The sequence below is a fragment of the Helianthus annuus genome, chromosome 11 (genome assembly GCF_002127325.2).
Source record: "Helianthus annuus cultivar XRQ/B chromosome 11, HanXRQr2.0-SUNRISE, whole genome shotgun sequence".
NCBI classification, from domain to species: domain Eukaryota; kingdom Viridiplantae; phylum Streptophyta; class Magnoliopsida; order Asterales; family Asteraceae; genus Helianthus; species Helianthus annuus.
In genome coordinates, this window is record NC_035443.2 from 181,133,706 (window position 1) to 181,148,349 (window position 14,644).

General features: G+C 37.1%; 1 protein-coding gene across 1 annotated transcript; it reads left to right on the forward strand.

Moving 5' to 3' along the window:
* The first annotated feature begins 8,951 nt into the window (after positions 1–8,951).
* On the forward strand, positions 8,952–14,121 carry LOC110891344 (enolase). The gene is made up of 17 exons (XM_022139032.2): positions 8,952–9,089; positions 9,907–9,970; positions 10,127–10,191; positions 10,550–10,597; positions 10,670–10,756; positions 10,862–10,942; positions 11,029–11,130; positions 11,397–11,477; positions 11,557–11,631; positions 11,726–11,788; positions 11,877–11,954; positions 12,374–12,568; positions 12,686–12,736; positions 12,923–13,011; positions 13,117–13,168; positions 13,252–13,308; positions 13,735–14,121. The coding sequence occupies exons 1-17, from the start codon at positions 9,024–9,026 to the stop codon at positions 13,813–13,815; spliced, it is 1,335 nt and encodes a 444-aa protein (XP_021994724.1). The 5' UTR covers positions 8,952–9,023; the 3' UTR covers positions 13,816–14,121.
* The last annotated feature ends 523 nt before the right edge of the window (positions 14,122–14,644 follow it).

Below are 14,644 nucleotides of genomic sequence, written 5' to 3' on the forward strand. Positions count from 1 at the left end.
ATTATCTTTCAATAATCCGACCCTTTAGGATTGTATCCTTGCTGACTCAAACTACTGGGTTGAGGGTAACGTCGCCTTCAAAAGAGGGGCCTACTACAATAACTAAGATAATCTCTTAAACAAGTGCAAAAGTGCAAAAATAATCAAAGGTTATACTAATACACATGTCGGATCCAAGTGATTCATCTTGTCTATCTGTTTTTATTTTATTTTTATTTTTCAGCATTTAGTTAGTTTTTATTTTCTTAGTTTAAAAACATTTCTCTAACCTTTTTGATTTGATTAGACGTTGAGGATAAACCGGTATTAAAAGCTCTTGTGTCCTTGGACGACCTCGGTATCTTACCAACACTATACTACGTCCACGATGGGTGCACTTGCCCATATGTGTGTTTAGTGTTAGTGAATATCGTGTTTTATAAATTTAAAACTTGGCTAAAAGTGTAAAAAGGGGCTTAAATACTCATCAAAATAATATTACACTACACACGCATCAGCCTTTGTTACCTTGAACGATGAGGGGTTTGCCAGAACGACGAGGAATACGAACTGCTTTCTCTTGACAGAGGATCTCAGCGCGATGTTTGGATAACCAATCCATACCGATGACGACGTCGAAGCTTCCAAGCTTGACAGGGAAAAGGTCGATACTAAACGTCTGACCAGACAATTCTAGTTTGCAGTCGTGGATCACGTGAGAGGCCTCGATGTTTCTACCATTAGCTAATTCGACGATATGCTTAGAACTTAATAACGCAGGTGGGTGCTTAAGCTTCTTACTAATACGTAGGGATACATAACTAGCATCGACTCCGGAATCAAATAACACAGAAACATAATGATCATCAAGTAGGAACTTACCCGCCACGACGTTGGGGTCGTTCCGTGCTTCTCCAGCTCCAATCACAAAAGCTCTTCCTCTTGCACCATTCCCCGCATTGTTGTTTTGTTCATGGTTCCCAGCTCCCTGGTTGTTGTTGCGATTCTGATTCAGTTCAGGGCAATCCTTTCGCATGTGCCCTGTTGCCCCACATTTAAAACATCCGCGGTTGTTTCCCTGCTGCTGTTGGGGTTGTTGCTGATTATGCCTTGCTGGGAACTGACTTCTACAATCCTTGGCTTCATGCCCCATCTTGTTGCATCGCTGGCACTGACCTTTGTTACATGCCCCATTGTGGTGCCTGTTACACTTGTTGCACTTAGGGTAGCTTCCCCGGTAGCCACCCTGTTGCTGAGGGCCTTTGTTGTTTTCAGTTTTCCTTTGCTGGGCTGGGGCCTGAGTAGAGTTAGCATCCTTGCCCTGATTTCCATCCCACTTTCGTTTGCCATCACTAGAAGTTCCTTCCGCAACACCGATCCTTTTGGGCAACTTGCCCTCTTCCACAGCCTGGTTGGTGAGTTTGTGGGCAAGACGAACCACGGGCTGTATGGTAGTGAGGTTGGCCGAGGTCACATGGCTCCGGATTTCTGGGACTAAGCCTTTGATGTACAATTCGATCCTTCGATACATGGGTCGGGACATGTTTGGGCAAAGTGCAGTATAGTCGTTGGACAGCTTGGTGTAGGTCTCAATCTCTGACCCAACCATCTTGAGACCATAGTACTCGTCCTCGAGTTTGTGGATGTCATCCCTGTGACAATACTCTTCCTTGATCATATCCTTGAAATCTTCCCATGCAGTAGCATTAGCAGTCTCCAAACCAAGCATTTGAATTTGCGCCTTCCACCACGAAAGCGCGCTTCCCTCAAGGGTACCAGTAGCAAACTTCACCCAATTAGCAGGGGGACATTCGCAGACAGCAAAGACAGCTTCCACCTTCTCGATCCAGTGAAGAAGCCCTATGGCACCCTCAGTGCCATTGAAAGGAAGAGGCTTGCAATCCATGAAGGTCTTGAAAGTACAAACACGTGGTTGCACAGGTGCATGCTGACCTGTTTAGATCCTACCGCCACATCGTCTTTTCACCTCTGAACCCATTTCGCTTCACTCTTCACAACAGGTCAGCATGCACCTGTGCAACCACGTGTTTGTACTTTCAAGACCTTCATGGTTTCTTGTGAAAATGATTAGTGTACAAGAGATTAGGGTTAAGAATCTCTAGGATTTCACTAATTACCCTCTAACTCCCTAAGTATCATATTTTACACATGCACCCCATCTCATAACAATTTCATAGTTTCACCACCAAGTTCATATATTTACCAAGTCTTTCACAATTAACAACCAATCATGCACAATCTCACAATACGATTCATTGCATCAAAACGTATACAATTCCAAGCAATCAATTGTGCAAGTAAACAACTAAATAATAAATGAACGTGCAATAAATGCGAAATAGAAATCTTGGAAATTCGAGTTGTCACAATAAAGAACTAGAACAACTAACACATTTATTAACAATACAAGACTCACCTCCTACACTTGTTGACTCCACACTAGATTTTTCACCAACTAAACTTAATAACTTTGCTATCTGCTCAGGTGTAAAAGGTAACCCAGAAGTAGAATTACTAGCAGAAGATCCAACAACAACATTTGATTTATTAGTTTTACCAGATATAGTGTTAGGGCTTTTCTTAAAACCTGGGGGATAACTAATTATCTCAAAGCATCTATCAACAGTATGACCAATCATATTACAGTGGGTGCATTTCAAATTTGGATTAGGTCCTCTTTGGTTAGATACCTTTTTCTTTGACTCAAAAGACGGGTTAGGCTTTGACACAAAAGATGTCACACCCCCAAATTCCACCTGCGGAGTATCATCCGCTTGAGGGCGTGACTGACCAGGATCCAGCCACCAATTATACTGAATAATGGAATTAGTAACCAAAGTAATACTTACTAACCATACGATTAGCAATTAACATGTTCAAAGCTTAAAGTTTTAAGTTCAAATAGTAGTAAGTAGCGGAAGCATAAGTAAAACAGTTTTAAACAAGGTTCATAGTTCATGTTTATTTAACACCCAACACAGGGGTAGACGAACACTACACGTCCCCAAGCAGCAAGCTCCTCCGTCACTGGTTACCTGCAAAGCATGCAGTAAGGTGTCAACAATAATGTTGAGCGAGTTCACTAGTTGTCCAGTCTTAATTACCAAAAACTTGTTTCACCAGTTAATTTATCCGTTTATACATGCCATGGGGAGCTACCCCAAAAGTTAGCGACTAAACTGTTTTTCCAATACCGAACATTAGGTAACCGTTGCGTTTCCGCAGGATGCCCCGATGTCAATGTTCTATCATCATTGACGGATGCCTGAGTACATTAGTTCACGCCCGATCCCATACGCGGGCACGGTGTGAGGCTGGTAAAACCTAAATAGCGCTATCAACTAATAACCCGTTCGCCTGGCCCCGGTGACTAATCGGTATTATGTAGTAGGGACTTGAGTGATAGAGTTTCGTTTAGTGCCGTTTGTTGCAATCCGTATAAACAGTGATTAACTAAAGGTTCCCAATAACAAGGGAAGAAAAGTAAGTTGTATCCCCCATAAGGGGATAGTGTTGTTTTTAGTTCCGTTTCCCAAACCACCGGGAACGCATGCTTTAGGTTGTGAACTCACCTTGGGTTGCTCGGTAGATTAATTATCCGGTAAATCACGTTGGTCACCACGTCCTAGCATGGTTACCAAATATAGGTCAAGTTGGGGTACAAGTAATCACGTATATCATACACGTATTAAACACATAGCATGCATACAAACATACATTGGGTTATTGGGCCGGCCCTAATATTTGCATAGTCAGTAACACATAGTCCAGTCAAACAGGTAACCCAATTAAACACATTGTGGCCCAATAACCAAAACAGGCAGCCCATTCGAGACAAGGCGGTCTCGACTTGAGAACAATAATCATAATAAACTGCCTAGTCGAGACAAAGCGGTCTCGACTCGAGAACGCACAGTCTCGAGTCACAACCAGGAGGTTTCGTGTTATCATGTTTTGGTCTCGAGTGGTGCTGGTCAGGAGTCGCAACCTCAGAGGTCCCGAGTCCAGTCTCGAGTCGAGATCATGAAGTCTCAACTCGAGACCTTGCCAGTCTCGAGTCCCTGAAGTCCGTCTCGAGTCGTCAAGGGATGGTCTTGAGTCGCAACCAAGGGTCTCGACTCGAGACCACAGTTACGTGCACATAAACCTTCTAGAACCTGTCACATGTACTAACCAATAGAATTCTGTTTTCATGAAATTTGGTACTAACCAATAGCATTTCCAAAAACATGTTTTGTTGTCTGATTTTCCAAATATTCAGATCAAACATAGCATATTCAAATATTTTTCATGATCTTCAAGTAGTTCATCATGCATATTCAAACAAATCAACTAACATTTAATCCTTGGTTCATAACACAACTTCATAACATGAGATTTATGAGCAGAATCATGTGACATATAAGACAATCATTAAACACCATATTTGCCCTATTTTATCATTATAAATCGGATGGTAATAATCATCAAACATTAATTCATACACACACATGTTCATCCTTCACAACCAAGCATTTATGAGCAAAATAGCTAAGATAGAAGGATCACTATAACACTTAACATAATCCGAATGGTTCTAATCCTCTTTTTACCAAACCGTTCATATATAAATCATGAAGAAACATGGTTAATCAAGTAAAACATGCTACTCATATCATCAAGAAGGGACCTTATCTAATCATCATACATAAACAACAACTTTTAAATATCCAACCAAAGGAGATACTAACCGGCTAGGCTCAAGGTGTGATAATATGATGAATAAGCTTCCAAGTAAGATCCGAAGCTTGAACCGGAAGTCCTTGCTATTACCGGTTTTGATCCGAGAGAGAAAGGAGAGTGGAGGTGATGCTTTAGGGTTTAAGGTTTTCTAGAGAGAGAGAGAGGGAGGATGAAGAGAGAGAGAGAGAGAGAGAGAGAGAGTGAAAGAATGATTGTTGATCAAGAGGGATAAGTTGGTTTAGAGCAAGGGTTTTATAACCCGTTTGAGGGCCATGCACCCTATGGGTTTTTCAAGTGGGTTGCGGCCCCAACCGGCCCACTTGTTCACTGTTCACTCGAGACCGGGCGGTCTCGAGTCGGGTCCTTGGGGTCTCGGCTCACTAGCAATATTCACACATATATATAATATACATACATACAACACATAATAACCAATAACCCATAGTTTCATTTAATAATGTATATACACGAAATGATATATATAGATATATATATATATGATAGTGCTCGGGGAAATTCCAGAGTGTCACAAAAGATACATTCTGACCTTTTGACCCACTACTAGACAGCCTATGTGATTCCTCCCTAGAAACCACAGCAAAGGCAACCTTGACAGATGGAAACACTTCTCTGGTTAAGAGATTAGTTCTTACAGGTTGATAAACATCATCTAACCCCATAAGAAATTGCATTAATTTGATTAACATTGAAAAATCATTATAATCTTTAGCTGCTTTACAAGAACAAGTGAGCAGTTTAAGCATAGCATCAAACTGTTTCCACATAGTGGTCAGCCTATTATAATAGTCAGCCACAGAAGAACCATTTTGTGAAATACAGTTTATTTTTTATACAAATCATAAACCACAGAGCCATCCACCTTGTCATAGGTTTCCTTTAAGTCATCCCAAACCTCAGAAGCATATGTAGAAAATACTTGACCCAAGAAAAGTTCCTCAGATACAGAATTCAAAAGCCATGTTAACACAACAGAGTTACATCTATCCCACTGACTAGCAAGAACATGATCCTCAGTGGATCTTTCACATTTACCATTAATAAAACCAAATTTATTCTTGGCTTCTAAAGCCAATTTCATAGAGCTAGATCAGACAGAATAGTTTTCAGTACCCTTCAATTTAACACTAACAATAGTCAAAGCACTAGAATCACTAGGATGAAGATACAACGGGTCCCCAACATCTAACTTACTTATCAAGGTCTGAGATGTACTAGCATTCGGATCAGTTTCACCCATGATTACAAGCAAAACAAACAAGATCCACAGAGAGAATCACAATACAACAAACAGACAATACAGATTCACAAATAGAGAATCAATCAAGCAAACAAAAAATAGCCAATCAGACACTATATAGACAACAGCAAGACTGTATCAGAGGCCAGATTCCAGGTTCATCACTCAAAAGGTGCCTGAACAAGCATAATACAGTTGCAAACTACCAACAGATGCAAGACACAACAAAACAACACAGAGACAGACTCGATCAAGTGTCGGTCCTTATAGCCCGGTAATCAAGATGCCTAGACACAACTGATATGATGCTGAAAAATAAAGTAAGAGTCAAGAACGATCTTACAAATTTGCAATCCAAGCTATATGACAACTGTAACCTTCTAGGGTTACAGATCATACAAAGAAGACAAGAAAATAGAACTGCTTAGTTTGCTCTGAATCCTTCTAGGGTTTCAGAGACCAACACAGCCTTCGCAACCAAGATCGAGATGAGCTCACAAGATCTACACCAAGAAACTCCCAAGATCAAAACAAGGAACAACAGATCTACAAAACATAGACCACAATCAGTAAACAAAAATTACTATCTACAACAGCGGAAGACTTAGATCTAAGAACAGAGCCTGGTATGCTCTGATACCATGTAAAATGGTATAGATTTAAGAAGAATAATACAAAATACACCAGAAATAGTGACAAAACAGATGACAAAATCTTTATTACTTTAACCAACCCAGAAAGATCCCTACCAAACCCTAGATCTCAAGATTATGAGATCTTAAACAAAGCAAAGTACAAGTTCAACAGATTATAGAAATCTGTCGAATCTCAACAAAGTACAAACAAAAAATAAAGGATACAGAAACTGAGATCAACACGATCTCTAATACAGACACGATCTCAACACAGAGATCTAACAACGAACAAGATGAACTGGTACAAAGAGAAAATACAGAGAAACCCTAAGAAATATCTCAACAACTGAGATGAACTTTCTCTCTCATCCAATATATAGCTGGGAACAACATAACTTCCAATAAACCCCTTGATATTCATGATCCATACGCATTAGCCCCAGAATGTTACACTTTAGCCCTTGGGCCCATAACAACTTAGTAACAGCCTGAAACAGCCCAACAAACTTAGCCCAAAAATATCAACATAAAGATAAAACCGGACCATAAAGATATTGGGCCACACCAATATGACAACATGTTTAAAGTATGAATTATGAACTTTAATATTTCAACAATATATATAAGAAATCAAGTTACACAATAGAAAAAAGTTTAGTTATATAATATCAGGAAAAAAAATTAAAAACTTCTACCTCTTATTTAGTTAAATTTGGTTTAAATAATAAATAAAAAACAAAGTAAAGCAAAGCCATCGAACCAGCCAACTAGGGGAAGTGGCGATGTCGACCTCGAACCCCTGTCACTATTAGGTCCAGAATACGATTCACACAAACACTAGAACAATATGCAGCAAGCTCACATACTCTAATCTTAAGAACAAGAACACAATATTTATAGTGGTTCGGTCTAATCTGACCTACATCCGCTCCACAACTAGTTCTTTCTTCTGTATTATGTGCTCAAAATGTACATGTACAAGAATAAGAAGTATTTATAGGGTACAAAATTAGGTTACGGAATATAATAATTAGATATACTTCAGGAGTAGTAATATCCTGGATATTAGTCTAGAGGATGACTAATTCCTCTTCCTGAGTCAAATCCTCCATAACCCAACAGTCACTAGGGTGGAGAATTCACCCAACGATTCGGTTCGGTTATTAGCATTAACCGTAAATGGAGCCATCAGTTAATCGATTCGGTTAATTCGGTTAATTTGTCAGTTCTCGGTTTGGTTCGGTTAATATCCAAATCTAACAAGGGCAAAAAAATTGCTTAGATATACATGTAGTGAAGGTATAAATACATGAAATAGAGGTATACATACATGATTTATGAAATGGAGGTATAAATAAATGAAATGAAGATATAAATAAATGAAATAAAAGTATAAAACACGAAATGGAGGTATGAAAGCTAGAAATGTATGAAAATATAAATGGTTCAGTTCGGTTATTAGCATTAACCGTAAATGGAGCCATCAGTTAATCGATTCGGTTAATTCGGTTAATTTGTCAGTTCTCGGTTTGGTTCGGTTAATATCCAAATCTAACAAGGGCAAAAAAATTGCTTAGATATACATGTAGTGAAGGTATAAATACATGAAATAGAGGTATACATACATGATTTATGAAATGGAGGTATAAATAAATGAAATGAAGATATAAATAAATGAAATAAAAGTATAAAACACGAAATGGAGGTATGAAAGCTAGAAATGTATGAAAATATAAATGGTTCAGTTAATTACGGTTAACTGATGGTAAAAGATAACCGATAACCAACTTTTGGTTAATTCAATTTCGATTGATTTCAGTTCAGTTTACATTGACTATTCAATCATTACACCCCCCCTAACAACCACCACACCCAAATAGTAACATTTAACAGGTGACAGTATTCATACCAACTTAAAAAAAAATATTAATATATATATATATATATATATATATATATATATATATATATATATATATATATATATATATAGAGTGGGGATCCTACGGAAAGTGTGTTTTTTACTAAAAAGTGTAAAAAGTCATAAAACACAATAATTTTAGGCATAAAACACACCTAAAACTCCTATCCTATATATATATATATATATATATATATATATATATATATATATATATATATATATATATATATATATATATATATATATATATTACATATGTACAGTAATATGATACCACCGAGAGAAGAATATTCCTCCAAACAAAATGATTTTAAAAATGTAACACCTCTTACTTGTTAAACAAAACTATATATAGAAAAGATGTACATTCCCTTTTATTTCGATGCGACTTGTTCATCACGAAAACCGGAGGGTATTATAAATACCTCCACCACCTACAAATACATCTATTCACTCGCTCCATTTTCTCATCAAACAAACCACAATGGCAACCATCAAGTCTGTAACTGCTCGTCAAATCTTCGATAGCAGAGGCAATCCAACCGTCGAGGTTTGTTTAATCGTTTCCCTCGATATCTCAATCATATTTTGTTGTTAATCTTTTGATTTAGATCCATTGTTATTACATTGGTGATTTTAAATAGGTCGTGTTCGCAGCTTGTTGGGTCCAACCTATTGTGTCACACATGTTAACGTGAACATGACATGAATGTCCATGGGTTGACAAGAACATGACGTGTTTAACATGATTTTTATTTTATTTTGATACTTATATTTTACATTTACTCTCTATTTTTTATCAATTCACTATTCATTTTTTAGTCCTTCTATTTTATTTATTTTATTTTTTTATCTATCTATCTATCTACAAACTATGTGTACATGCCTATATTGCATATAAATATTTATGTTTTCTTCCTTAGACTATTTTTCTAAAGTAAAAATCTTCCCTTAGAGTATTTGTAAACTACCATATAACCCTTATGGTTTACTTTTAGTTTTAATAAACCCTATACTTTATAAATTTATTTAACTATTATAATTAGTAGTGTTATTTTATAAATTCAAATCCGACTGACTTGCGAGTTAACATGCCGCAACACGCGTGCGTTATACAACGTTTTTACATCTAATTTTTGTTCAGTTTAACTGTACCGGCGCTTCACTTTTTTACATAAGATTTCAAGTATTGTCATCGTCTTTGCCATATCGCATGGAAATTCTTTTTCATTTCGCCACAACATGCGTCCGAACTACTAGTTTAAAAAAACACAAAATGTATACAAAACAAATGTATATTGATTTGCAGTATGATCACTGATAAGTTTCTTTTCCCACAATTTAAATGCTAGTTTCATGTGTTGTAGGTGGATATTACTCTATCAAATGGTACATGGGCTCGCGCAGCCGTTCCTAGCGGAGCATCAACAGGTAAGATCCGTTATTTATGTTGTCGCTGACTCGCTGTAGCATTCTTTAGTCTATCATTGTTAATATTGTATATTGGTTGTAGGCATAAGCAAGTATACTATACGACTAGAATTTTCGACACTATAATAAGATGTGCGTGTGATTATCGTCTTGTAGGTGTCTATGAAGCTCTTGAATTAAGAGACGGCGGCTCGGATTACTTAGGAAAAGGTGTCTCCAAGGTGAGTTAATAGTCTAGCTTAATGAGTTTTGTCTATATATATATATATAGAAAAAGTATATCGTACATTACGGCTTAACGTACTTCAGGTACAACAACGTGCGTGATTAGTTCTATAACATGCGTGATTAATGTTTTCAATATGTGTGATTATTGTGTTTCAACATGCGTGATTTTGGATTTTTGAGTTATAACGTGCGTGATTTTAAAATGAACGTGCATAATTACCTGTCGTACGTGATGTACGTTAAGCTGTAATGTATGTTAACCTTCCTCTATATATATATATACACATATATATTATACAGTCTACAACCCATGATTCTTATATAAATTTACTTTTTATATTCGATGACTAGGCTGTCGCCAATGTGAACACTGTTATCGGCCCTGCAATTGTTGGCAAGGTTTGTTTCATCAGCCTTACCTCTTAATATCACTTTCGGTATTATTAAATTTGGTGTATGCTCGTTTTACAGGACCCGACTGATCAAACTGGCCTTGACAATTACATGGTTCAACAACTAGACGGGACTAAAAACGAGTGGGGTTGGTGCAAGCAAAAGGTATAGTTTCTTCAAATACAAATCCTTGATTTCTTCGTTTTCGTGCGCAAACTTTGCCATTAATCATACTTGTGATTGAACGAATGAACGCGCCATAATGTTTAGCTTGGAGCAAATGCTATTCTGGCGGTTTCTCTCGCACTTTGCAAAGCAGGCGCTAGCGTCAAAAATATTCCCCTTTACAAGGTAATTTTTTTTATTATTTAATATTTCTTTTTGCTCGTATTGATGTGAAGTCGATTGATATGTTTTGACTGATAAACGTTTTCCAGCATATAGCGAACTTAGCAGGCAACTCAAAGTTAGTTTTACCGGTACCAGCATTCAATGTCATCAACGGTGGATCACATGCCGGAAACAAGCTTGCTATGCAGGTATAACTCTTGATTACACACTCTTCATTGGCGGACCCTAGCGTTGGCTTGGGTGGGCGGGCGCCCCCCTTGAAAAAAAAATTTAGTGTATTTTCGAAGTAAAAGTCCCGACTGCACCCCTTGAAAATTTGCTTGAACCCTTCGTTCCCCCCCCCCCCCCCCCCAGAAAATAATTCCTGGGTCCACCACTGACACTCTTTGTAGAAAAATGATAATTCGGATGTTCGCTGACAAAGAGCTATTTTTTATTTTATTTTTTTTGGTAGGAATTCATGATTCTTCCTGTTGGTGCTTCGAGTTTTAAAGAAGCAATGAAAATGGGCGTCGAAGTATACCATAATCTAAAGGTATATCAACATGTTACAAAATACGAAGTATATCAACATGAATACGTGTGATTAATAATTTTTTTCCGTGCGTTTGTAGGCCGTTATCAAGAAGAAATACGGTCAGGATGCAACGAATGTTGGTGACGAAGGTGGCTTTGCTCCTAATATTCAGGTAAATTGTTTTAACCGTTATCATATATCATTTCGATATTCATTTTTAAGTTCTTGGTCGCTTTTAAACGTGAATACGTCTTCTTGATCTTTAGGAAAACAAGGAGGGCCTCGAGTTGCTCAAGACCGCTATCGCTCAAGCTGGTTACACAGGAAAGGTGTTTACATTAAAACCGCTAGTCTGCAGTAATATATTCTCCAACCCGACCCGCCTGTGTACACGTTTATAACATTTCATTCGTGTAGGTTGTCATCGGAATGGACGTTGCAGCCTCTGAATTCTACGGAAAAGACAAGACATATGATTTAAACTTCAAGGAAGAGGTGTTTTCTCATTCTGTCATATTCATATTCACTATTGTTTTTATTTAGAGTAAATTACGTTTTTGGCCCTTGTGGTTATATCACTTTTACTATATTAGCCCAAAATAAGAATTTTTAACATATCTGCCCCCATGGTCTCTATAACTAACCATTTTGACCCCTAAGTCTAGAGATCATGGGGGCCAAAATGGTTAGTTATAGAGACCATGGGGGCCAAAATGGTTAGACTTAGGGGCCAAAATGGTTAGTTATAGAGACCATGGGGACAGATATGTTAAAAATTCTTATTTTGGGCTAATATAGTAAAAGTGATATAACCACAAGGGCCAAAAACGTAATTTACTCTTTTATTTAAAAGATTTTTTACCACCATAATATTACTCTAATTACATGTTTATTTAATTAATTCTTTTACGTAGAACAACAACGGGTCTCAAAAGATTTCAGGAGTACAACTCAAAGATCTTTACAAATCATTTGTGAGCGAGTACCCTATCGTGTCGATTGAAGACCCGTTTGACCAAGATGACTGGGAACACTACGGAAAAATGACAGCAGAATGCGGTGATAAAGTGCAGATTGTAGGAGATGATCTGTTGGTCACTAATCCAACGGTTAGATTCGTCGTTTTCAAATTATAAGAACCTCGATTTATTTTTTTTTATTTTTTTTTTTTTTCAACCGGTTGACAAAAGTTGATATTAATTCGGGCTATTTAAATTTGTTTACAGAGAGTTCAGAAGGCGATTAGTGAGAAGACATGTAACGCGCTTCTCCTCAAGGTATATGATTAATTATTTAGCTGTTAATGGGTTGATTCGGGTTATGTTTGATAAAGTACTCTCAAAAGAAAACATGTCAAATTTATCAAAATAACCCGAAGCGAAAGAAAGGATTCTTGTCATAACCCATTTTGTTTTCCGTTTCGGGTCTGAGTTGACCTGGTCAACGCATTTTTCTAATGTTAGGTTAACCAAATTGGGTCGGTAACCGAGAGCATTGAAGCTGTGAAAATGTCGAAACATGCCGGTTGGGGCGTGATGGCCAGTCATCGCAGGTACGTAAAATCATTTACAATTTACAAAAAATATTCATTTTCAGTTTTTTTTTTTTTTTTTTTTTTGCTTTTTTTTAGTTAAGATTTTATATTTTTTGTTTGCAGTGGAGAAACAGAAGACACCTTCATTGCTGATCTATCTGTTGGTTTAGCAACGGTAATGTTACAAAAGTATATATAAAAAAATAATATTAAACAAATAAACTGATTATGATTATATATTTATATGATGTAATCCAGGGCCAAATCAAGACCGGAGCACCGTGTAGATCCGAACGTCTTGCGAAGTACAATCAGGTTGATCTTTCTCACCTTCTTGTCTCGTCAATTATAATACTAGTACCAACAATCGGCCAAATCAATACAATACTGACATTCAATATAACAACCAAAAGGAAAAACTCATAAACTACAACTCCGACAATCGGTATAATTAACGAACCCAAGTTATTTAAAGTATACAGGTGCGATTGAAAGTAAAAAAAAAAAACCACACAAAAGGACAAAACTACAAAAAGCGACTCATTTTAGCTTAGATAGTGTGGCTTATGTTAGCAAAGGGAGATGGTGCATTTTAGCACCACCTCACTATTCACAAGCATGAACTTTGTTATATATATATATATAAATATAAATATAAATATAATATAATAATATAATATAATATAATACTATGACCCATTATGTAACTTTAACCAAATCAACCCGTTTGAATGTATGCAGCTGTTGCGAATTGAAGAAGAGCTCGGGTCAGAAGCAGTTTATGCTGGAGCCAACTTCCGAAAGCCTGTTGAACCGTATTAGATCTGTGTGGAAGACGGCTTGGAGTGTCCATCTAAATAAAAACCAACAGAAGTGCGGAATAGACTCTTCTTCATATAATAATGGGCAGTCGAAATTTTGTTTTGTTTTTCTATTTGAGATTTAAGTATTTTGTCGGGACAATGAAGCTTTGTGAGGCCGAGGTAGTAGTTTTTTTTTTTTACCACGGATTTTGTTTTCTGGTAATTGATCTTTTTTGTTTATTATGTTATCTTTTGAACATGTGAGCATGTTTCTTGATGTTATTAAGTTTATGCCGAATTTATCAAATGATAAATCATTAAATCCTATTTGTTGAATCTCGTTCTCGTCCTATAGCCATCCGATGTCATCTAACTCGCCTTTTCTTTCCCATTACAACCAGAAGGGTCGAGTACTCTTGAAATGCATGTTAAAATGGGTCAGCTTTTGCTGGTGGTTTCAAACGGTTATCATTCAAAACACCTACCTTGCAAAAAACTTGTCAATTCAAAGCTAACACGTTTGAGATTGCTCGAAGGTTCCCTAAGATATAGAAGGTTGCCGCAAAGGTCTTTGTCAAATACAGGTTGTCCGAAGATCCTCTTAACACATACGTGGCTGCCAAAACATCCTCTACAATAATCAAGTACTTCAAAACACATACATGTAACGAATATCATAGGCGTTAAATTTGAAAACTTTAACTGGCGGTGTATGCTTGTTTATTGCCATGAACTGTTGTTTGCCGCGATTGGTTATGTCGTCGATCGACTACCACCACTGGATTATAAATATATGAATGTTTAATTACATATTTAGGAAAGCTTTAGACAACATGAAGCCAGTTTAT